We start from the raw sequence: 25978 nt of genomic DNA on the forward strand, positions 1-25978 counted from the left end.
ATGACTGGGTCACTGGAGTGAAGACTGGACTGATCATCGCCGCTTTTGTGGTAGCCAGTTGGTTAATAGATTAGGGATTTGTATTCAGTGAAAAGGAAGAAACACCCAAAATGTGATCTGGCGTGATGACTGGAGTGAAGATTTGGAGTGACTGTGCATTTAGCCAGCCAATAGGCGCCGGACAGCTAGAGCATGGGAGAAACATTTACTTCAGTTTATGCGTATTAGTGAAATCGTTCAATCGGTCCTGAAATTGCAATTTTATGCGATTTCACTCGATTTTAACGATTTCAACTCGATTTCACTTATTTTTTATTTTTTTAAATGATTCAATACGCAAAGCTTGTTTTAACTTGTAAAATTATACGATTTTACGAGTCATAACGCGATTTTAACAACCTTGACACTGTTTCCATACGATCCAAACACTGGTCACCGCCTCCCCATTATAAAACAAAAATTCTGTATTGCTAGCTGCCTGAAAGGATCATCCACGTAATTCTCTCCCTCGAAGCACAACGCCCTCAAAACAAACAAATGGTCCATACCCTCTCTCTCTCCCTCTCCGCCAAAAATCATTCTCTACAATCAGAATTAGGATCCTGTCGCTGTCACACCACCACCACCACCACCACCAGTCCCTGTTCCGTTACCGCCGTCGCAAAGACCCCTCCTGTCCCTGTTTTTGCTGCTGTGCTCTCTGAACTTTCTGATTTTAAAGAAAATGGACTCTAAATTAAATCTAGGGTTTCACCGTACACAAATAACCGACGATTCAATCTCTCTCCAGCTCGACTCCAGCCTCCGCGACCTCCCCACCGCAAACCCGGTTTCACCCGTTCCTCTCCAATTGCTCGAGCCACTGACCGAGTCTCACTACTGCAATAACCAAAACGGAGAGAAAGAAGAAGACGACGATGACAGAGATGTCGAGGAGTTTAGGATATTAGGGCACTCTTTGTGTTTCAAACGCCGAAGAGAGAGCGATTCTTTGAGGAGCAATAAAAGAGAGGCATCCTCCTCTTCTAATGGATTGGATGTTGAAGAGCGCAGGAGTCTTGTCAAAACATGGGGGAACCAGCCGCTAAGCGCGGCGGATTCGGAGATTTTTGAGATAATGGAGAAAGAGAAAGAGAGGCAGTTTAAAGGGATTGAATTGATTGCGTCGGAGAATTTTGTATGTAGGGCGGTAATGGAGGCTCTTGGAAGTCATTTAACGAATAAGTATTCGGAGGGAATGCCTGCAGCGCGATATTATGGTGGGAATCAGTACATTGATGAGATTGAACTGCTGTGTTGTAAGAGAGCACTGGAGGCTTTTGGTTTGGATTCTGAGAGTTGGGGAGTAAATGTGCAGCCGTATTCGTGTACTTCGGCTAATTTCGCTGTGTATACTGGGTTGTTGTTGCCGGGGGATAGGATTATGGGGTTGGACACACCATCTGGAGGGAATACTAGTCATGGCTATTATACCCCTCATGGGCGGAAGGTTTCCGGTGCATCTATTTTCTTCGAGAGTTTGCCTTATAAGGTCAATCCTCAAACTGGGTATATTGATTTAGATAAGTTAGAGGAGAGAGCACTTGATTTTAGGCCAAAAATACTCATTTGTGGTGGTAGCTCGTATCCAAGGGAGTGGGATTATGCGAGGTTAAGGCATATCGCAGATAAGTGTGGTGCTGTGCTTATGTGTGATATGGCACAGATTAGTGGTCTTGTTGCTGCTAAGGTGCACATTACCATTCTCTTGTTTTGCTTGTCAATTCCTGCTTTGATGGTAACTTTATTTAATGCATTGCATATTCCGTGATAAAAGATGTCTTTGTTTTTCAATCTGTCTTCTTTTAATTATGTTAACTGCTTTCACACATAGCAGTAACAATCTGTTGCATGAATTTGGGGCTTTGCCACTGCTGATAGTTTGTAGTGATCCCCTGATAGTTTGTAGTGATGCTACTTGTTCTTCAAAACGTGTTAAGTTTTGTTTCGTTGAGAGGGTAATGTAGTCCTTTGCCTACCATTCAGGCTATTAATCCACGTCTTGGAATATGTGTTTTTGAGAAATTTGTGATCTTACATTACATTCTATTGTTTGGTGATGTTATACTATACTATGTAATATGGGAATCAATTTATCTACAGAATTTAAATCCATCACTCAATAGAGCATTGGCTGTGTTGGCCCAGAATCAGAAAATTGGCCTTGAACTTATTGTTGTAATACTCCTCTGCAAATTTTGTCATTTATATGGAGTATTTGTTCTATGGGGACATGATAACAAGGTTTGCTGATTGATATGTGATCTAGAGATGATAAGTGTCATAGCTTCATATGTACTATATACTGAAAGGAAGTAAAGTTCCGGCATCTTTGCTATGTGGATTCCTTTAAGCTTGAGGAGGGAATGGCCGATTGGAAGCGTAAAATACTGATCTAAGGCATGGGAATAGGATACTGATGCAGGACAACAAACTGTCTAGCAAGTATACCTGGAGACCCTTTTTTATTCTAGGATATATAATCAATATAATATAGGAGCTATTTTTGTTATTTCTTAATTTCCAGGATTTTATTATTTTAATTTTAGCAACTTGTTAATTTTATTTTAGTTGGGACACTATATAAGTGTAGTTGAACTATTTGTGTGATTCTATCAATAAAATATTTCTGGTTGAGAGTTTTCTCTTCCCTAGTGTACTCCAGATCCTATTCCCATGGCTTAGTCATGAACTAGCCTAATTACCTGCTTTGAGTGGTGTTAATTGTAGAAGCACTGCTCATGTGAAACATGACTTAGTCTGCGCCCTTTCCTGAATAAGACTAGATGATACCTTTTTGGTTTAGGTTACTAGGGTTTCTTGGTGTCTATGTAAGCATTATTGAACATAAAACTTTTCAATGTTTTTTGAATAGGATCAATGATAGTGGTGTATTTCCACTTTTGACCATTTCCTTAATAAGCATGTTATTAATTGAATGGGATCATGGATCAACTAATTTGGCTTATTTTAATACAGGAATGTCTGAACCCCTTTGTTTACTGTGATATTGTTACCTCAACAACCCATAAAAGTCTTCGAGGTCCAAGGGGAGGCATCATTTTCTACAGGAAGGGTACAAAACCAAGGAAAAGGGGGATCCATCTAGGTCAAGGAGATGAGAGTGATCAATATGATTTCGAGGAAAAGATAAATTTTGCTGTTTTTCCATCATTGCAAGGTGGACCGCATAATAACCACATTGCTGCTCTTGCCATAGCCTTTAAACAAGTGGCTACCCCTGAGTACAAGGCATACATGCAACAGGTGAAGAAAAACGCACAGTATTTAGCAGCTGCTTTGCTGAGAAGAAAATGCAGGCTAGTAACTGGAGGCACAGATAACCATTTGCTACTCTGGGATCTCAGGCCTTTGGGATTAACAGGTATGGTACACATGTAGCTATCAGCTATTGCATATTGCAAGCATAAAACAAGTACTCCCCAACCCTTGAGAAAGGAAGCAAGCTAGTTATGATGATTTTTTTTATTGTTTCTCATTATCTTTGCCTCAGTTTTTAATGTGGTATTGAAATGACCCCCCCACTCTCTTTCTCAAGTAGCATTCGAAATGGTCTGTTATTATTTTGTTGATATAAGTTATCTTGTTGATAGAAGATCAATTTTGACTTCAAACAGGCGACATTACTTAGATTTTTTATGATGATGGTTCACACTCTTTGAAGTTCAACATCATTTCCTTTTTCTTTATTATACCTTTATGTTTTTTAACATTTATAATTTGGGTCCGAATTTTGGATAAATTTATTGCAGAGGAAGACTAGTGAATTCCCCCCCCCCCCTTATGTTTCCCTTTATACAACTTAGTGCTCAACTATGTGAACCACCAAACCCATTTCCTTTATTTTGCATTATCTAGTCCCATATTCCCATATTCTCTGCAGATATTTAGAAATCAAATCCCTTCTTGCAACATCAGCCAGCATTTATGTTAAGTCACCTCCCATCCCTTGTACTCGAATGTTGTCACTCCCTCCTCATGCCAAGGACTTATGAACCATATTTATTAAACGAGATTCCCCTAACTTATCCTTCAATTGGTGCTACATCAGTCTACCCTGTCATTTACTGTTAACAGTTATCCATCCTAACTTATTTTTTTTTCCAGCTGCCAAGATTCCTTATCTTCCTCTCTATTAGCGCAACCTTCTTCTTTCTCAGATGTGGGTATCCTTTAGATTGCAAACATGTGTTTGGTGGCTAGATGGGATTGGATATAATGAGATGGGACTGGACATAATGAGATGGGACTGGATAAGGTCTCCCTTAGTGGGGGATGAAACAGAAATCTGGGCATGGGACAAGAAAAAAATGAACTTTTGTTTCATCCCAGGTGCACACCAAGCATTAGCCCAAACAAAGCTTTCATGTCTTCTGTCCATTCCCATGTACTGAACTCTACCTTAGTTTCTTGTTTCTTGTATCACAAGATGTTCATCCTGACAGTCTTGTTTACTGCCATAAAGAATAGCTAGTGTTATTGCTGGCCTGTAAAATAAGTGTGTAACCAAACAACTGCTTTCTGTTTCCTTCGCATGCACCACTTGACCTTTCTTCCTTATAGCCTTGTTTTGCTTCCTCAACATAGGTCATGAGAATGATCTATGTGAAACTTCTATTATAACTATTAATCAGACTCTGGATTTTTTTTCCTTGTAATTTCCTTCATTATTTGCGTCAGTTTGCAAGCTTTCTGTGCAAACATGTGTCTTTTTTTGAATCTGGTGGGACAAGGACTTCGTTCCTTGAAACTATGAACGGGGTTTTCCTAATTTTTTCATTCTTTTGCGTATACATAGGTAAAGCTTATGAAAAGGTCTGCGAGTTGTGCCACATCACAGTAAATAAAATTGCTATTTTTGGGGAGAATGGAACTATTACTCCTGGAGGTGTAAGGATTGGTAAGTGAGTTTTGTTTCAACTTTTTCCAGCAAACACATTGACCTATTATACTTAAGAAATGGTTTCATTGCTTATTAACTTCTATTTTAATCACTCAGGTACTCCTGCCATGACTTCAAGAGGTTGCCTGGAATCTGATTTTGAGACAATTGCTGATTTTCTCCTGAAAGCTGCACATATTGCTTATATGGTGCTGCGTGAACATGGGAAGCTGCAGAAGGCTTTCATGAATGGTCTGCAAACCAAGAAAGAAATTTTAGAGCTCCAGAAGCAAGTTGAAAATTTTGCAACTCAGTTTGCAATGCCAGGTTTTGACATGTGAATGGGTTTTGGGAATGAAATATTTGAAGTGCCTCCCTGAGCTCTTTTAAAGCTGGCAGTCATCCCTATGCGCCTCATTTTGTTGGCTCTAGACAACAAACAGTCCTGGGCTTCTATAGACAACAGTTTTGGTTACATCTGTGGTTGCCAACCTCCTGAAATTGCAAGATGTCACATTGCCACAGGGAGGGATTTTACTGTCTGTTGACGGATAACAAGAGGATCTTGTTGGCTATGAACCCTTTGTCCTCTTGTAACCAGACAGCAGCATCACCTCTCTGATCACTCTGGTAAAAATGGTGGCCTGACTCTGGAAAAAGAGTAGGCCTGATATGATGTACAGGTTGGTGATTGTATCTATCGATTGATTTTCCATATAGTATTGTTGATTACTCGATAGAATCTATTGGGTACAGTAAATTTTTCAATATACTCCTATTGAGAATTGAAGCCCTGATTTTGTTACAGCTGTGAAACATTCGGTGGATGGCCATTTAATTTGCCATTTCATTACAGATTACTCTTTACTACAATAATGCGGATCGTACTCTTTTACATTTTTCTTCAGCCCATTTTCTTTTAAAGTATTTAATTGTGGATTTGAACTTGCACTGGTGAATGTGATTTGGCTGATCGATTTCTGCAGTTGATCTTCGATCTCTTGTAACACTACTGTCATCACATTTTGTCTGGAGCCATTGTTGCTATAGTTTGGAATAATTTTGTCTCAGGATGCAGCTGTTTAGTTCGCCACCATCTCTCAGAATGTGAGATGATATATCAAGCCAAAAATAACTTGGTAGACCTTAGCCATGGTTTTTTCACAGATGTTCTCTTATGTAATTGATCATTTTGGAATGCAGGATAGACGGACGTGCATTTTAGGTTTAAGCAAATGGTGGTTGATAGATGTTGCAGATTTTTAGCGATGCACATGCCTCATACTGGATCATTTCATATTGGTGTTCAACTCTTTAGGTATATCCATGACTGTCAACTTTCTTCTTTTGAAGGTATTCATTTGAACATATGATCTGGTCTAATATTGTATTTGCGTCTTATGGAGGTTTTTTTTTTTTTTGTTACCAAAACAATTGTATTTCATATTTCATAAGCTTATTTTCCCATGGGGCACTTCAGAACTTATTTCTCAAATATTGGTGTTTTTATCTTTGAAATCGCCATTTGTATTAGATTAGGAAAATAATATATTATACAAATTTCAAATAAAGAAATTAAAACTCTAGATTCATACCATCATTTTCTTTTTTAAAGACTCTTTCATGTTCATCTCTCTATACGTTTCTTTTAAATAACTGATTTCAAAATACAATGGCATGACTTGTATCGTTCTTATCTCCGCCATTATTGTGGTCTTCCTGTACACATTTTCTATTATTATTGAAATAATTCCAGATTAAAAGAAAAAAAAAAAGTTCACTGAAGCATTTCTTTGTTTGTTTGACATAGGAGCCCAAATCAGATATGGGTTCGTTTTGTGATTGAATTGTAGAAGTACAAAATGAGTGGTTCTCTACATCAAGACCTGAGATCTCAAAATTAGGTGAATCCAAGGCCTGAAGTAATGTGAACAAAATAACCATTAGTTGGAAAATAAGATTTTTAGTACTAGCTTTTAGTAAAAAAAAAATAAAAGTATTAGAATAACAAGGATTTGCTTAAAAACTCACCCTTGGGTGGATTCTAGAATTACTTGATATATAATAATTTTTAGTTGAAAAAATTACTCAGTTAAAGAACTGTGATGGGTATTGAGTGGCTTGAAGGAAGGAAAAGTAACATGCAGGTGACTGAACAAGCATGGAGTGACGAGTGTTAAATTATTTTGCTCAGTAAAAATGAACACAAATAATCATCCAATTATAAGATGTTTTTTCAGTAAATCTTGGATGTCCTCGATACAATACTGATGATGGGCTAATATTTACTTGATTTCTGGTTGATCTGGGAGGATTCTAAGTAAATAAAGAATTTATCGACAAAAGGGTACAACTTCATTAGGATGAATTTTTGTCGCTTAATTTTGGAAAAAACCCTAAGTAAATTAGTTGTATTTCATTTGTTGAGAATTGACAATGCCTACTACATTCAATAGATAAGTCCATATCTTATAAAATAGTATAATTTCTCAGTTAATTTCCGAGGATCTGTGTTTTTATTCTAGGCGATGGGCCAATTTTTACTAACATTTAGACAGATGATTAGGCCGATTCTCTGTACATAATGAAATTTATTGAATGAAGGGGTATAGTTTACTTGAGCTATTGCAAATACGATGAATCTCAGTAAATAAGTTAGTGTATAATTTCTAAGAACGCCTAGATTTCTCAAATTCTTAATAAACCAGTGGAGTGGATATATTAGAGTGTGTTTGGTATTGTGGTAGCTGTTGTGGTTGTGGTTTGAAAAAAGTTGTTTTATAAAAAGTACTTTTAGTTGAAGTTGGTTTGAAAAAATAGGTGTTTGGTTAAAACTGTGATTGAAATTGAAGTTAAAAAAAAGTAGTTTTAACGTGTTTGGTTAAAAAAATGCTTTTCAAATTAAGGTTATATATATATATATATATGATTTTTAACTTAAATATTATAGATTTAACTACTGTTATTACATCATGAAATAAATAATATTGATATCAAATATTTTTTATTATTCCATTAAACTATATGCAATGTCATTACATACGAAATCTATCCAACAAGGACTATATTTTTCATGGTTTCTTAAGCGCGCAACAACAAAAACTGAATTTTTTAATTTATGTAGTGTTATTAAATAATAAAGATTGTGATATCTTTATTATTGGAATTGCGATCAAATTCCACAAATGTTACGTCATCATGCGATATCTTTCTAATTTATGTAGTGTTATTAAATAATATTAAATACTAATTTTTCGAGTACAACACAATTTTTTTTAAAAAAATTTACAATTTCATTACAGTACGAGTAAATTTAATTTACCTTAAACTAATTTTAAAAAAAAAACAAAAAAAAATATTGTTCACAATTAACTGCACTGGTGTTGTTCGGAAAAAAAAACTAAACTTTTTTCATTGATTTTTCAAAAAAAAAAAAAAACTGACCACTGCAACAGTGGAGCATGGCTCCACTGTTCACTGAATAGTGGAGCCATGCTCCACTGTTCCAAAAAATTACCATGAGAAGCAGCATTTTGTTGCTTCTCCATTCCTGCGGCTGGGCAACAAAAATTAGTAGGCTCTACTAAGTAAAATCAGGTTTGTTTTCTTTACCAAACATCAAAATGTGTGGCTGTGGGTGAACCTCTCCTGCAGCCACAAAACCAAACAACATCTTAGTATATGTTTCGTGATGCGGTAAAGGGAGGGTGTTGCTGTAAAATTATTTTTAATAAAAAATACTTTAAAACAATTTTTTGGGTTTTTTTTTTATATATAAGCATATCAAAATTATTAAAAAAAACATCAATTTAATAATATTTTTTTAAATGAAAAATATATTCAACTATATTATCAAAGCGGAGCCTTAGCGAACATGAGATATTATAGTAAATTAGTTAGAATGATTTTGTTTACTAAATGTTTATAATTTTTGTTTTGTTTTTCATTAACTAAGAATATATAGTTCCTTGCTATATTGAGAAAATAGGTTCTAGATTTAGTAAAATAGTGCCATTTCTGACTAAATATCCAAGAATGATTTTTTTTTGTTTGTTATGGTGATGCACCAATATTTATTTAGATGATTGGTCTATTCTAGACAAATCATGAAGTAGAATTGGCTTCATCTATTATTATATTTTAAGAATCATGTTAAATCTATCTCTAAATATTTAATTTTACATGATCTATTTTTAAAAAAATTTCTAGATTTTTAATTTTTAATTTTGTTAGATTTTCTCTCTCTAAACTAACAAAACAAACAAAACTAGAACGGAGTTAAGTTCTATACCTTTAACTTTGAACTCATTAAAATAAATTAAAGTTGTTTTTTTCAATAAAAATCACCATGAAAAATTAAGGGGCCATTTAATGTATTTTAATTTTTTTATTAGTTTTTAAGAACTTGTAAACTTGTTTGGTTGATATTTTTTTCTCAAAAAATACACTTTGATTTAAATGGATACTTGAATTATTGGGAATGATCTCTAGATTTCTAGACTCAAAACTTGGGTGTTCCAAACTCAGTTTTGATAAACTTGGGTGTTCCAAACTCAGTTTTGATTTCTACCCAACTTAAGTCTTGCTTTGAACCTTGAGTGCTTAAGACCTAATTTGACCCGATTTTTAGATTGAATTCGGGTGCTTTGGACCAGAATCTCAAGTGCTTTGAACCACCCATAATGCCGACATGAACCTCGGGTGCTTTGGATCAAGTCTTGACTCGACTCTTGAATGTTTTAGACCTAGTTCCGATCCATACCCTAGCACCAATTCCAGTCTTAACTCGAGTGCTTTGAACTTGATCATGGTTGAAAGCCTTACACCAATCCTTTTTTGAATGTTGGCACTAATCCTAACTTCAACTCTGACACCTTGGACCTTGACCTAGTTTTGGCATGAACTTTAGTATCTTTCCCAAACTTAACCCTAAGCATCTTAAACCTGATCTTGGTTCAAGCCCCAATATCAATCCTAATATGAATTTTGGGCTACTTGAACTTGATTATGACTTGAATCTTGGCATCATTCTAAACCCTAACCCTAGGTGCGCCTAGAACTTGATACCAGTTTGAACCTCAAAATTGGTTTATACCCCCGTATTGGTCTTAACCCTAATTTGAGCCTCATCATTAATCTTAGCTTGAACCTCGAGCATCCCGGATTTGATCCCACCTTGAACCCTAAACACTATAGATCTAGTCCTAGTTTAAACCTCGGGCGCCCCAAACTGACCCTGGTTCAAACCCCAACATTGATCCTTGCTCAATCCCCAACACCAATCCTTGATTGAACCCTCAGACCTAGTTCTTACCCAAACCCTAGGTGTCAAGGGCCTATTCTTCATCCAAACTAGTATTTGTCCTATCTTGAACCATAAAAACCTTAGATCTAGTACTAAATAACCTTGAGAGTCACGACTTAGGTCCCAATGTGAACCCTAATAGCCCTCGACCTATTCTATAATTACTAGAGCACTATGAACTCTAGCGCTAGTTTCGGCTCGAACAATGTTTTCTCTAGACTTGTTTATGGATTAAATCTCGAACACCTTGAACTAGATTCTAGCTTAAACGCTAAGCATGATGCATGTCAACTTGTTAACTCATGAATCCTAAAAAAATATGAGTACAAAAAACTAGTTTTGAGAACTTTTGAAAACAATTTTTTTGGATTTAAAATTTTTTCAAATCTGACTACCAATTTTATTTTTTCAAACTTAAAAGATGAAAATTTATATATCTTGTTTTCTAAATTTTTAAAACAAAAGTAGAAAGATAAACTACTCAAACCTTTTATCAACATAAAATTATTTGATAATTAGTCCCTATATTTTTAATTTCATTTTCAATCTCGTTGTACTTTGATATATTTAAAATCATGTATGGAAGAATTCAACAAGTCCATTGGACTTGATTCCTCTTCCTATATGTAGCAAAGCTGAAGAAAGGGAAGAACTATAACTAAAGAAGTTACATGAGCACATTCATGACAGGATTGCTTGGAAAAATGAGCATATCCTCGTAGGGTTCTATTGATCTTGGGTTGTTTAAGTGTGGATTAGCAAAGGAAATTGGTGATGTCCAAACCAATAGGCCTTTGGTATATGATAGTGCGTTTTTTTTGCATTTGCAAGGAGGTCATGGGTTTAAATCCTGTATTTTGAATTAAGTTAAAAAAATACCGTATTGTAAAAAGAGGCTAGAGTAGTCTTTTTTATTTTTTTTTTATTTTGTTCATTATATCTTAATTCTAAATATTCAATTTCTATACTAGAAAAAAAAAATTAAAGACTAAATAATTGGTTTAGGGTACAAAAATTGCTGCAACAATTCTTTAAAAAATATAAATAAAAGAAAAATTTAACGCGTTAATTATATATATGAAAGTACTTGATGCTTTAATTATAAAATAATATATATAATTCGGATGTAGTATCTTAAAGAATTATATCAACTCAAAAATTTAAATTATTAGGTAAAGCCACAAGATATAAATTATATATTATTTTGTAACATATTTTTTTAAATAAAAACCTTTTAGACTTGAAACTTATACAAACTTATCATTATATTGTGTTTACTTTAATCAAATAAAAGGGAGATTAAGGTTTGAATTCGTGATTATTAGGTTATCAAAACTTTGATATCATGTTAAAAAACTATCTTAATTTAAAAGTTTAAATAAGGTAAAAAATATAATTTATATATCATTTCTTAACAGTGATAATCAACTTGATATTTAACATTCTGAATCATAACACAAAAATTCAATGTTCAGAGCAAAACTAGTTGAATAGATAATTCGGATAGTAACCTAGCTATAGGAATTAATATAGAACAAATCCCCAACTCTCTTCTCATTCTTTTTTTTTCTGCTTTAATTTTTTTTAATCTTATCTTTTAATATTGAGTTTTTATTGAGTTTTTTCATTGTATTTTTTTTCCAACTTCATCCTTTAATATTTAGTTAATTTTAAATTGGGTTTCATAATTTATTTCTATTTGTTTTCAATGAGATTATAGCAGTCTCAAATAAACATCCCAACATTTAGTTTGTACTTAATTTTTCAAACATCTATTTTTTTAATTATAGAATTAAGTGAAAAAATAGTGAAAAAAACAAAGTTATCAAATCCAGTATAGTCCATGACTCTCTAGTTTAGTGGGTTAAACAGTGAATCTTGAACTGATTTAATATATTGCAGTCTTAATATTAAAAAGAAAGATGCCATCTTGAAATTAAAAAAAGAAAGACGCCATCTTGAAATTTCTTTAAAGTCTAACCATTCTTTTTACATGTTATCCATGTTGTTTTTTGACTCATCAAGTCAACTAAGTCATGTAGAGGCAACTTTCACACAATTTAATTTTAGATTTAGGCTAAGTAAGAAGTTGGGTTGTTATATTTCATTATTTACTTATTGGGTTCGGTTTAATAATAATGTCAAACAGTTTCTTATGATCTTGATTTTTTTTTTTTTTACATTTAGAAAAATTTTGATTCAACTTGCAGCATGACACAAACCTGTAAAATAGTGTTATGGCTAATGCTGATCAATACATGGGTTTTTTGCAGCTATCCTTTCTAGGTTTCTTTCAACCTAATTACTAATCTTGTTTTTTTTTTCTTGCAATTTTGTTAATGCTGATCAATACATGGGTTTTTTGCAGCTATCCTTTCTAGGTTTCTTTCAACCTAATTACTAATCTTGTTTTTTTTTTTCTTGCAATTTTGTTATTTTCTTTTCTCTTTTGTTCATTCGGATGTATGTTTATGAGATTTGATTCACTCTTATGATACCTTAGTTTTTTTCTTCAATAATAACCTTTTAGCTCAAATCAATGGTGTTTAGCTAGCCCAATCTTGGTGTTTCACAAAGCAAGTGCGGTTAATTAGGAGAACAAACTTTGATTTATGGTTTTTTTTTATCGGTGATATGTTATATTTATTGATGGAAATACTAACGAAATGAAATGAATAATTGTTTTTTGGCATGCTTTTGCCGTCAGTAAATCTATTGATAAAAATATTACCAATAGACTAACCGACAGATCACAAATCACTGATGAGAGTTTTTCTTCTAGTTTATTGTCATCAGTGAGCTCGTCGGGAAAACTCATATCGATGAACTATAAGTATAAATACCGATAGAAAATTCCATCAATAAATCTAAAAAATCTTATAGTGGGTGAATGAGCATATATACACAAGCATCAGTAAAATATGATTCAACCTTTGAAATTGCCATTGAACCATTGAACTTAATATTCTTTGGCAAGCTTGAACTAACACTTTATACTTTACCAATCTCTTCTACCTCATAAGCATATCTTAGAGCTCTTAACCCATAAGCTTATAATGCCTCAAGAACTTTTGGTGGTTTCAGCTCCCCATGATAATTTTAATGTGTGTTCTTCACTGGTTCTTCTGAAATATTGCAAGGTTCATCTTGAGATATAAATGATATATATTTTGAGACCTTACCTAATAACTTAAAGTTTTAGGTTGGGAATGTGTTTTGACATAATATTAGAGCCTTGTTGATCAAGTGGATACGAGTTCGAATCTCATCACCCTCATTCTATTTGATAAAAATTAAGTTTAAGATAATATGGACCTATGCAAGTTCTAATTTTAAAAAACTTTTATTTAAGAGAATATGTTAGAAAATAATATATATCGCATCTTAAAGCCTTATCTAATAACTTGAGACACTAAGATATAATTAACTTTTTTTTTAAAAAAGGAAGAAACGTACCTAATTGAAAATACGGGGAAGAGTGATAGTGTCTCTATGACTTCCATATAATTGCTTCACTAAAAATGGTCATGAACCTCGTGTACCATTAAGCATTTGATTTGGTTAGTTTTTGTAGAAGTAGGGCAAACAAGAAGCATCATATTTACTATTTTTTACCCTAGATAATCACGTACGTACAATCTTTCTTTTCTACAGAAAGAGAATCTATTCTTAAGATGATTTTGCTCTCCATTGAAGCCACTGACTAAGCAAATATGCTTCCTGTTTCTTATCTTTGGATATTGGAAATGTTGCTTTTTTTCAAAGGAAGAATCACATTCCTTTTTCTTTCTTCAAGATTTTCCTTACAGCTTTTCCTAGTGCTTCACAACTATTCTAGCCGCAAGTTAATAAAGTAATGACTTGTTGAAGAGGGAAAAGAAACAAAGAAATGAGTAGAAGAAAGAAAAGAAAAGGATTCACATATTTCTTAAATATCACCTTTTTAATCCTTCGTATTTTACTTAAAGTAGCGATCGGTTACTATTTTAATATAAAAAAGAAAATAATATAATAATAATTTATTCAAAAACTATTCTAAAAATAAATTTAGTTTTATGCTATTATCTAAATATGTTTTTTTTTCCTTTTATATATATATATATATATATATATATATATTACTTGAAACACTAAACAAATATAGCTTAAAGCTGCTGCGCTTTAAGTACTTTTTCTCTACCTAGCTAGGCCGATGAGTGCACATGCCCAAAAGCTTCTTTCTCCCTTCAACTATTTCATCAAAGAAATCATCGAGTTGTCCAATTATGGACTCAACCCCACATGCCAACAATCCAAAGCAACTCCTCAATCTGTCAACTTTGTCCTGAATGTCAATTTCTAATTCATACTGATCATCCACAACAGTACTCTCCAGCTCTACTTTGAGCTCTTCCATTGCAATCTTGGCTTGCCTAAACTCATAAAGTATGATCCCTTCTGAAGCTGATGATTGCCCACCAATTTGTTCCATCTCACTTGCTACTCTTCGCTGCAACCTTGCCATTGAAGCCATAAAGGCTGAACCAGCCTCCTCACAGTACTGATCAGCTGAATCTTGCCAAGAAGAAGGCCAACAGTATACTAGCCCAGCAAACAGGATCATTAGGAGCAGTGAGTTGACAATCCTCATTGCGTACAGAACACCTCGAAACCCATTGAATGAGTTGAACCAGCTTGATTGATCTGTCATTACCATGTTTCTTTTGTTTCCTTCAAACTGCAGTGATAATGCTTCAACTCTTGTTTCTATCAAGCTCTTATTATCCTCTTCCAACCCTCTTATTTCCCTTTGACAACCCATGATTGCACGAATAACCTACACCAATATTATCACAACCATGCACAAATACGTGATTAATTAAGCTAGCTTGAAACATCTTGTGTCCTTTATTAGATATAAATACTAACCTGACGTGAAACCTGTGCATTCAAATGGGGATGAAAGTCATCGATAGAGGATGTTATATTGGTGCCGGAAGAGTGATAATTTTCCATTCCTAAAACACCTGATTTGAGCACATGACAGGCTTCCCAGAGCCTGGAGCTTTCATCCATGTACTCGTCAAGCCACTTTTCTCCTACGGGGAGGTGAAGCTTTTGAACCAGAGTGGTTAACTCGGAATAAAATGATTGGAGAGAGGATAGAACTTTCGAAAGGAATTGAATCGAGATGAAGTTATGAGATAGGAAACTCTGATCAAGTTCATCAAGTTCTCTTGTAAGCAAGTTGTAGAAGCCATTGACAGAAAGGTTGCATGAAGGATCCATTATAGGAAGAGAAAAAAAATAAAAATCAAATACGATATATTGCAAGATCGAAGGAAAAGTAGTGAAGTTCAATAGCTTCTTATGAGTTTCTTTTCTTTGCATAACGAATAGGGTTATTCTTGGGTGCAATTATGGGTGTTTCCTTTAGAATTGAGGGAATGATTAGGAATCTGTCGTTATCGTTATCTGATGGGCAGAAAAGGAAGAGAGAGATGGAGAGAATATTTCTAGCTACAAGTGTGGTAATTAAAATATATGAAACAATCCTTAATTAACTTATATTTATCATTATTGTTGAACCCAATAGTGATAAATATAAGCTTTCTTGTTAACTTAGATTAATTAACGGGTGATGTTTTTAGTGATTTAATTAACTTGTGAAATCTAATCCAAACTCGAAAACCGATCAGGTTATCCTAATAAATAAAAAAGAATAACATGAAGATATTTTAAGAAAAATAATTAAACTTATGACCCCTGAATTTACAGGGATAGCTGCATGACTTTCTGTAAATTATTTTTATTAAAAATATTATGTGGGAAAATACTGTAACAATTCATAATATTTTATGAGAAAAGTTACAATGCTTTTTCCAATAAAATTGATAAAGATAATTTTGAAAAAAATTATAACAAAAAAAACCATGTGGGAAAACACTTTAGCAATCCACAATGTTTTGTGAGAAAAACTATAATACTTTTCCCACATGATTTAGCTTTACTTGTAAAAAAAAATACGAAGTTAAATTCTCAAACAGTTCAATATTAAAAAAATAAAATCAACAAAGATAATTTTGAAAAAAATCATAACAAAAAAACCATGTGGGGAAATACTGTAGCAATTCACAGTGTTTTAAAGAAAAAAAATTACAAAACTATATTCTCAACCAGCTCAATATTAAAAAAATAAAATCGATAAAGATAATTTTGAAAAAAATCATATAAAAAAAAACATGTAGGGAAACACTATAGCAATCCACAGTGTTTTGTGAGGAAAACTACATAGTTTTTTCCACATATTTTAGTGTAATTTTCAACTAGCTCAATATTAAAAAAATAAAATTGACAAAGATAATTTTAGAAAAAATTATAACAAAAAAAAACAGAAAAAAATTATGTAGAGAAACACTGTAACAATCCACAATATTTTATAATAAAAGTTAGAATATTTTTCCCGTATTATTTAGCTATATTATAATTTATCATTATCGTTAAACCCAACAATAATAAATATAAGCTATTTTATTAAATTAGATTAATTAATGGGGGATGATTTTAATGATTTGATTAACTTGTTTAAACCTAATTTAAACTCGGAAAGATCAGATTAACCTAAAAAATAAGAAAGAATAACATGAAGATATTTTAATAAACATAATTAACTTTATGACTCGTGAATTTACAGGGATATTTTTTCCAAGCCAGTTCCTACTCCTGAGTGTGAAAACTATGGTATTTACGAAAGAAAATAAATCAAAACAATCTTGGAGCTAGCTCTTTATTCTACGATATGCTAGATTATGTTTCGTGGGCTGTAAAAGTTTGACTGCTTCGACTGAGATTCTTTTTCCGATTTGGGTGCTGTCTTCTTTAGCTTTTGATCTATTTCAACCCCACATGTGTTCATCTTCTAAATTGAATCCGATATATGTATGATCACCATCCTCAATTGTAGTTGCATACACTATTTTAATCAAGTGGATCAGGCATGAATGATCATGAGATTACAAATTTATGCTTAATTACAACGTAGATACTTTCACTTTATAAGGACCCAACATTCTATATTAAGCATTAAAGTTAGCTATCCATGAATACTTGTCTAGGCATATATGTAACTATCGATTCCAGACAGTCTTCATGATAGGTCACCTCGTGAATGGACCATGCCCCAAAGCCTAAATGTTCTTGTCGTGGCACATCTTAGAGGTAGAAGGGGCATGCTATGCTGGATCTTTCTTTGCTAGTGCGATCCCACTCTTGCCTCCTTTTTTTTTTTTTAAGAAAACAAGCAATCTATCATTTTTTCTTAATAAAAAAAAATCCGCCCATACTATTTTTTAAAACATAGAACACATAAAAAATGAAAAAAAAGTATTATAACAAGAAAAAAAATATCAACCTCACATAAATTTTGCATGGTTAGGTATTTATATTTACATCCACTGTCGCACGTGAGTGACGTTCCGATGATAGTACTCTCGAAATGGGATTAGTGGGAAAAGGAGTGGGTGGAAAGAATAAGAAATTTTTGTTCTTTATCAATAAAACCAAATAAATGAGAGTCGCCACCTAATATTATGGTCACTAGAAAACTTATTGGTTTGCAAGAGTCTGGATAAGGGGACATGCTGTGAATAAGGAGGGCGTATCACCCTTAAAACACCTTATCTAGGGTAAGCTGCATTGCTATTTATTTGTAAAAACTAAGGTTGCTGTGTTTTCTAACTGTTGATCTATCTAAGGTTTAATAAAAGTTCTTCTCAATAAGGAGGTCCTTATCTTATCAAATTTAAACTTAGCCATTCTAAAGTCTATGTGTAAAAAGGGAAGAAAACTATATTAATATCAGGAATACGTCTTACGTATAAGTTTGTTATCCCAAATGTCAAAGGAAACAAAAATAATTTTTATATTTATATATTTTTTGAAATATTGGCCAAATTCTCATGGCTTTAATAAACTAGTTATTAAATCCAAAAAAAAGCATGCAATAAAAACTTTTTTTTTTATCTTAACAATGCAAAACCATTCCTCGTACTATTTATTTATTTTATTTTTATGCAAATAGGATTTTATCCTCATGATACTTAGCCATATGCACACAAATAAAACAACATTTGTTTGTATTTTTTAAGAAATTTTGACTTTTTTGAAATTTTTCGACGAAAAGCAGGTAATTTAATATTGAGTCAATACCTTACAATATAAGTTTATTGTCCTAAAATTAAATAAAAAGGCTAAAAAAAGTGAAGGACCTAAAAATAAGTCTAAGGGTCCTTGAATTTTTTAAGATTTTTTTGAAATCGAGGGTCTGGTGGGCAAAAACAAAAGAAAGGAAGAAATAAAAAAAATTGTTGGAAAAAGGGAAGGGGGTGTTTGCCAAACACACCTTTATCCAATAACTGAAAGGCTTAAAAAATGCCTTAAGTTATGTTTGGCAAATACGCCTTAAGAAAAAAAAAGCATTTTTTCTTTGGCAAAAGATGGGCATGCCAAACACGCCCTTATGGTTAGAAAAGGGCTTAGCCCAACCACGTGGGTTAGGATTCTTGGTATGGGCCCTAGCCCACAAACATAACCTCAAAAGAAGAACAAAAACAACGAAGATCGAACGAAGGTTTTTATGAAGAAAAGTCAAAGAAACCTAGAATCATGACTTCCAAATCAAGCAAGATCTTGTTACTGCTGAAAAATCATAATCTCCGTTGTTACTGCTGAACAATTAATTGATCAACTACAGTCTTTCATCCCTGTAATTGATCCCTCTATGAATCGTATAAACTGGTCAACCATAGACTTAAGCCTTCATTTGTGAAACCTTGTGTCTTTTGGTTTTATTAATAGCATATTATGTTGTTTTGTTATTTCTTATATTTGTTTAAGTGTGTTTCAGGTTTGTCAGTATTCGTTGTTTCAGGTGATGTCTTCTATACTCTATCCTTCTACCTTAGGACATTAAGGACAATGTCTCGTTCTGGTTGGGGGGAGGGGATAATAGTTGACATTAAAAAAAAAACTGACTTTTTTTTTGCTATTATTAAAACCATTTGACATAATTTTTATTAGGATGGTAGAGTAAGGAGGAATTCTATTGACTCTTGAGACATTTCTTAGTAAACATTCTTATCAAGGTCAATCATAACATTTCTTGAAATATTCAGGTTATCACTTGATTCTGCTCATATACTCATTTAACAAGTATTCTTAAACCTTCATTTTCACACACACACTTTAACATATGATTGTGGGTTGCACATTGGATTATTACATTATTTATGTTCTTTTGTTAAAGGTAAAAACTAAAGGAAAAGGATATTATATAATTTGCAAAAAAAAACAAAAACAAATTGATAATATTGATGATAATAAAAATGTAGATAAGTTTGGTTTTGTAGCCTTCCTAACCTAAGCAATTAAGCCCGAAGGGGTGTTTTAACACCTAATACCCTAAAGTCAACTGACTTGGGAGCTATTGACCTAGTGCTTGTTACATGGGTTAAGGAGAAAAGCTTAAGGAATCAAACATTACACTATCTACGTATCAGTATCTGCAACCTGAGTTACTAAGCTCGTAGGGGTGTCTAAACACCTAATTCCCTAAGACCAACTGGTCTGAGAGTCATTAGCCTAAAGCTCGTTACATGGGTTAAAGATGCATTGTGTTTTAAGTTATATGTATATATATTAAAAAAAAAGGATAATAATCCCAACCCAAGAAAGTTAACCTTAGAAAAATATTAGAACAAAATTGTGTTTTCATCCAAGCAAAGCCCCATAACGACTATGTGTTGATATATAGAGCACAAAATGAAGGTTTATTAATATCTTGTTTAAGAAGTATGAAGCATATATATAAATTTAATGAGAGTTTGTTTATTTGTATAGATTAAGGGAAGTTGAATGATGAATACCTTACTTTTGAATGTCGCAAATTATTTTAACGCTTTGATTACTAGGGACTAGTAATAAGCTAGTTCATTTTCATTAAGGTTTTATATCATCATATTGCACTTAAAGTATCATTAAATTCCCTAACTTGAGCATGTTTTATAATAACAAGTTTGATAACATAAGATATCTTTAATTTATGGTAAATGTTCATTTTGAATGCAAGCATGTATCACAATTTAAAGGATTGATTGATGTGTTAATTATTGAGAATGAAAAGACAAAGAGATGGCCAAGCTTAAAGAAGAGATGCTGGTTCAATTCAAACTAGAACATCATTCGGTTATTGGATCATAATTGGAGTCGTAAAACGTGGATTTATGTATGGTTTATATGGATGGAAAGCTAAGACATAGGCCTAAAACTTTCATGAAGAGTCCAAGATTCAAAACGACCGTTTTCAAGTTCAAATTGTAGCAACAAAAGAGAAGTCGAATATATCCTGAAGCCCATACATTGTTCAGTGTTAAGCCCATATCTCGAGTTCTAGAAATCCAAATGAGCTCATTCTTATTTTGTTGGAAAGCTGAGATTAATGCCCAGAACTTTCATAATGACTATCTAATCAAATTCTGACGTTAGCAATGATGTTTTGTTCAGACAAGAAGATAATGGTTGTCACCAAGTCAAGAGGTGGCCACCCACTCAATAATTAGTCATCAAATCAATAGTTCTGAATTTTAGCTTATAAAAGGAGGCATTTGCCATACATTTAGACATGGTGTTCAGATCAAGATCACTCTCTTTCTTTGTATTTTGTTCAAGTTTTATTTTATGTTATATTAATCTCTTGTTTATGCTTTTCATTTCCTTTACTATACTTAGTTAACTTTCATTATAACTATGTTCTTATCTAGTTTATTTATTGTTCTCTTATTCACAATGCTTAGCTAAGTTTATTATGTCAAGGCGAAAATGTTTCACTAATGGTGTTAGAATAGGTATAATATAAATTCAACATGCACTTCAATGTTTATATCCAAGAAAGTTTGTTATTAACATGTCTTATCTTTTTATCTTACTAATTCTTAATACCTTGTTAAATGAGTAATCTAGATTTGTGTTGTACAGCCCTTGGTACAACAAATACTTGACACTTTCATAGCCTATTGTATGGTATAACCGACACCTATGCTATGAAAGGAACTTGATTTATTGTTAATATAAGTTAACATCATGAATTCCTGACAATATTTAAAAGTATGGTGTTAATAAAATAAGATAATTAATATGATAATATTAAAATTTTATAATGAACTATTAAGGATAAATCATCCAATTGGAACCTCATTTGTGTGTAGTTTCTAGTTGATTAATATAAAGAGTTTATATTATACTTATTTCTAATACTATTAGTGGACCCTCTAACCTTGATAATTGTTTTTTTCTTTGATTAATACTCATATCAATATAACATATTAAAAGTTCTCTTCAACTCCTTTTCATTTGTTGTTTATAATTTTATATAGTTCACCTCCTTGTGGTTTGACCCCGGTATTGCCAGGTTATTTATTACTTCGACAATCCTGCACTTGGGATAAGATATCAGTCTTTTGATCATGTCACAACATTACTAATGAAATCATGAAAATGTTTCATACATGAATTAGGCTTTGCATAAATAGGTTGATGGATGATATGATTGGGCTGGCCACTAGTTGATAGGCTAGACCGATGGCTATACTATTTGCTTGAAAAAAAAAATCCTATAAGGAATAGGGAATATTCTAATGCTTTAGGCAATAAATGTATGTAGAGAGAAAAAAATCTACCAGAAGATAAAATACAAATAAAGTGAAAGACATCAGGGAATGTGTGTCTGACGTGTGTTAGCCTAAAAACTTCTACCTGGTTTGGCATGGCTTTCAATGGTATAGCTTTGATTGACTTTTATGATAGTTGACTGGCTTTATGGCCTTTAGCTTTCTTTGACTAGCTTTTATAGTCTAGAATGACATGTTTGGGACTTGTCTTTTGACTAGCTTTTATAGTCTAGAATGACATGTTTGGGACTTGTCTTGTTAGGAATCACTCCCTTTTACTCTCTAGCCTGCTTGCATGATGACTAAATGTATTTATACACCCAAACCTTATTATTTCTTCATAGAGAAGAGATTGTACCATTGATGAAGAAATTGACACTCAAGTCATCAATTAGAGGAAAAAATGAGGGTGCTTTGTTAGTGTTATCAATGTTTTTGGTATAAGGAAAAAACTATTGGTTAGCTATGGTTGCTCGTTGTAGGATGTGTCATTCCATGATTGTTGTGCCATTCATGTTATTGATGTAGAAAATGATAACTGCTATGCATAGAAAAGGTAGCATGTATGTAGAAAAATTATATCAATGAAAAGTTTGTGTGGAATCCAAAAAACAAAAAGCATAAAAAAGCATGCTGAGTAGGATTGTATAGATAAGGTGAACTGGGATGGAGTTTCTAGCTAAAATTCTAGCTATTTTTTTCCCATGAAAATTGTGTATTATCAACAGCCATGGCTACTTGGACTGTTGTTTTTCCATGGCGATCTTTTAAATCAACATTTAATCCTTCTTTCAATAATTCCTTCATCAGCATCAGATCACCGACATTCTCCCAATACTCCCATACTTAAAACACAACATTGTCCTCAATGTTGAAATAAAAAAAAAGGAATATTGGAGAATGATAAAAATAAAGTAAAATACAAAAAATAAAAGATAAGGAAAAAAGAAAGCAAATATGTTTTTTTTTTTCCTGTGATGGGTTGCCTCCCAGTAAGCGCTTTTGTTTTAAGTCATTGGCTTGACATGTTGCATGCTCATTCTTCATAGATTGGTTCAGCAAACTTCGCAGAAGCGGTGAGTTCTAGCGTACAACCTTCATAGAAAGGTTTCAAGCGATGCCCATTGACCTTGAGTACTTTGTTGGTTTCTAAACTTGTAATTTCAACTGCACCATAAGGAAAAATATTAGAAAGAACAAAGGGTCCAATCTAACAAGAGCGCAACTTTCCAGGAAAATGTTTCAAACGCGAATGATAAAGAAGGACTTTGTCTCCAACATTAAACTCTTTTCTTGTAATCATTCGGTCATGGAGACTCTTAGTCTTTTCTTTGTAAATCATTGCATTCTCATAAGCATAATTTCAAATCTCTTCCAACTCTTGCAATTGCAACTTTCTTGCAATCCCTGGCAACGACGCCAAAATTTGTTGCGATGTTGCTATCGCACAAATTAATTACCCTAGCTTAAAACACAACACACAAGATAGTATAGAGCAAGCGAGGGGTCGATCCCACGAGGAAGGTTTAAGTCAGATTTTTATGCTAGATTTTATGCAATTTGGGGGGGGGGGGTTGGACGTTATCTATGCTAAACAAAAGAAAACAGAAAACTATCTAACAAAATTTACTAAAATCAAAAAATTATCAAAAGAACAAACCTTGGTTGCAAGTAAACATCCACCTACGAAAATTAGAACTGATTATGGAAACGAAACATCAATTTTTATTCTAAATATTTATCTCTTCTTAACATTGGTTAGTTAACAGATCCGTCGTATAACTAACCCTAACCATCAAATAACCACAGTGTCCACACTAGTAATTTAATTTAATGGCAGCCTTAAGAACTAGATAAGTTGATTAATCAAGAAAACATAACTGTCCGCAGTCTATGTTTGATTTGATTGAATGTTCTCCCTAAGATTAATAACGTAGATCCACCATAATTATTAAACTCAGTTGCTTCACAAGTTCATAAACGACAACTCTGGTTTTGATATCAAACTTAGCAATAGACTGTCTACAATAATAACTTAGAGTCCGCTCTAGCAATTAAAATAAACAGTCATAGGAAAAATAAGTATAGGAGAACCAACATATTCATCATATAAACTGAAAAGAAAAGGTAAAATAAATCTCACAATTCTTGAAATCCAAAGGTTTTCGTGTCCTTGCAACCAAGAAAAAGAGTTTAGCCTTGCATGTTTGTTGAACAACTAATCAAAAAGGAGGAGGAATGCATGATTTCGAGTTTCTTAGAGGAGGGGGGTGTTTTTATCCTCTTGGCTGGCTGCCTCCCTTCTCTTCTCTCATTCTTTTTATATCCTAGGAAACCCTAGTCTCTATTTTACAAAATAGTCCTCCCTTAAGTAGACTGTTTACATTTAAGTACTTCAATAACTATTTTTCTAAAAAGGAGAAATAGCCTTACATGAAATCTTCAAGCTTTGACTTAGAGGAGCTAAATTGCTAAAATAAAAACTTGGATATCGGTTTAGATGCTTTAGAATGTAATTTGGGCTTGTTTCTTCACGAAACGTGTTTGTTGGTAGAATTCAGTTGTCATCTTTAAAAACTCATATCTCCCTCATATGAAATCTTTTTTTGATGAAATTTGGAGCGTTGATAGGCTTTTGAGTCAGGAATCCAAAAAAAGTTATTTTGCATCAATTGAACTTCTGTAGCTCTAGATATTCAAGTCGGAATGGCTGAAGGTCAACACTGGCAGATTATGAGATTCGATTTTGAAGGCTGCGATTTCCATGCTCTTCTTTATTTTACTTTCTTGCCTTAGATGTCCAGAAATGTATGAATGTTAGCTTTTTAATTCCATTGAAATCACTTCATTTCAACCTCTAGAGCTCACGCTCTACAAAAAACATCGGCTAAAGGTCAAATTTGCCAAGTACCTCCAATTTACTCCTTTTTGCATCTTTCATCCAAAAGTGCCTTCAAAACATAAAACAAAAAATATCAAGGCATTTTATATATAAAACATAGGCAAAACACTAGTTAAATATGGGTGAAACTATCGAATAATATGATTGCATCACTAAAATTCTTGCTATTTGGGAGAGAAGCTTAAATAGCTAGAATTTCCCCCCTATGAAAACTGTGTATTATCAACAGCCATGGCTACTTGGACTGTTGTTTTTCCATGGTGATCTTTTGAATCAACATTTAATCTTTCTTTCAATAGTTCCTTCATCAACATCAAATCATCGACAATTTGTGTGTCAAATGGTAGAAAAGTGATAGAGAATCCTAAATATAGAATGATGCTTCGACGATACAAGCAATATTACCATTAATATATGTCATTCATGGTGTAATATTATTATCTACATTAATAGAGAAACTTCGGAATAACAAACAATTGCTATGAAATTGTGCTCATTCCCTTTAAGTGTATATTGCATTAGGGGTGTTCACGGTTCGGTTCGGTTTAGACTTAAAAAACCAACCGAACCGAGTTATATTAGTTTTGTGAAATATTAACCGAATTGGACTGAAATCCGATTCAAACTGAACTGGTTCGATTCGGTTAAATTTGGTTTTTTTGGCATAAAACCGGGAAACCTAATCCCATCATATATGAGCTTTTTTTTGGATTTTTTTTAAATAAGCTTACATTAAATTGGGCTTTAAAATTTCCTGTTGGGTTTAGTTTGTAAGCTTTTCTAATCAAACTATGTAAGATTTTCTTATTGGGTTTAATTTGTTGGGCTTATATTAAATTGGGCTTTAAATTTTTCTTGTGAGGTTTAGTTTGTTATAAGAATTTTTAATCAAATTAGTAGATTGATATTTTTTTTAATTTAACTTTCCTTATAAACCTTAAATATATATCAGTAACAAATAACAATGAATTTGAAATGCTTCTCATCTTGCTATCTTTAATATGCAGAGAAACTTTTATCACATGAAAGCTATGAAAATCCAAATCAATACAATATGAGATGCATGATTAAATTCAGGTACCTCAAATTAAAAGAGGTGTTCACACTAGAAAAGTTAACATTAACAT

The 25978-nt window shown here is 32.9% G+C and overlaps 2 protein-coding genes across 4 annotated transcripts; one reads left to right on the plus strand and one right to left on the minus strand.

Moving 5' to 3' along the window:
* The first annotated feature begins 459 nt into the window (after positions 1-459).
* Positions 460-6539, plus strand: LOC133670844 (serine hydroxymethyltransferase 7-like). 3 transcript variants are annotated; one of them, XR_009834172.1, is made up of 6 exons: positions 460-1729; positions 3019-3424; positions 4859-4960; positions 5060-5625; positions 5929-6049; positions 6146-6539. XR_009834172.1 is itself a non-coding variant. In XM_062091443.1 (4 exons), exons 1-4 carry the CDS (start codon positions 725-727, stop codon positions 5281-5283), a joined length of 1737 nt encoding a protein of 578 aa, XP_061947427.1. In that variant the 5' UTR covers positions 460-724; the 3' UTR covers positions 5284-5839. The 3 variants fall into 3 exon arrangements, 1 of the variants encoding a protein (XP_061947427.1); XR_009834171.1 differs by lacking the exon at positions 5929-6049; XM_062091443.1 differs by lacking the exons at positions 5929-6049; positions 6146-6539 and having other exon boundaries at positions 5060-5839.
* Positions 6540-14171: 7632 nt separating this feature from the next.
* Positions 14172-15670, minus strand: LOC133701727 (uncharacterized). The gene is made up of 2 exons (XM_062125775.1): positions 15156-15670; positions 14172-15063 (listed from the first exon to the last, which is right to left on the minus strand). Exons 1-2 carry the CDS (start codon positions 15615-15617, stop codon positions 14428-14430), a joined length of 1098 nt encoding a protein of 365 aa, XP_061981759.1. The 5' UTR covers positions 15618-15670; the 3' UTR covers positions 14172-14427.
* Positions 15671-25978: the final 10308 nt, after the last annotated feature.

The sequence above is a fragment of the Populus nigra genome, chromosome 1 (genome assembly GCF_951802175.1).
Source record: "Populus nigra chromosome 1, ddPopNigr1.1, whole genome shotgun sequence".
Lineage (NCBI taxonomy): Eukaryota > Viridiplantae > Streptophyta > Magnoliopsida > Malpighiales > Salicaceae > Populus > Populus nigra.

Bases quoted from the DNA above. Each gene is read 5' to 3' on its own strand.
- LOC133670844 (XM_062091443.1), top strand. From the start codon at position 725: ATGGACTCTAAATTAAATCTAGGGTTTCACCGTACACAAATAACCGAC. The intron at 3,425-4,858 runs GTATGGTACACA...GCGTATACATAG, and splicing joins CAGGCCTTTGGGATTAACAG to GTAAAGCTTATGAAAAGGTC. The intron at 4,961-5,059 runs GTAAGTGAGTTT...TTAATCACTCAG, and splicing joins TCCTGGAGGTGTAAGGATTG to GTACTCCTGCCATGACTTCA.
- LOC133701727 (XM_062125775.1), bottom strand. From the start codon at position 15,617: ATGCAAAGAAAAGAAACTCATAAGAAGCTATTGAACTTCACTACTTTT. The intron at 15,064-15,155 runs GTTAGTATTTAT...ATATTGGTGTAG, and splicing joins ATGCACAGGTTTCACGTCAG to GTTATTCGTGCAATCATGGG.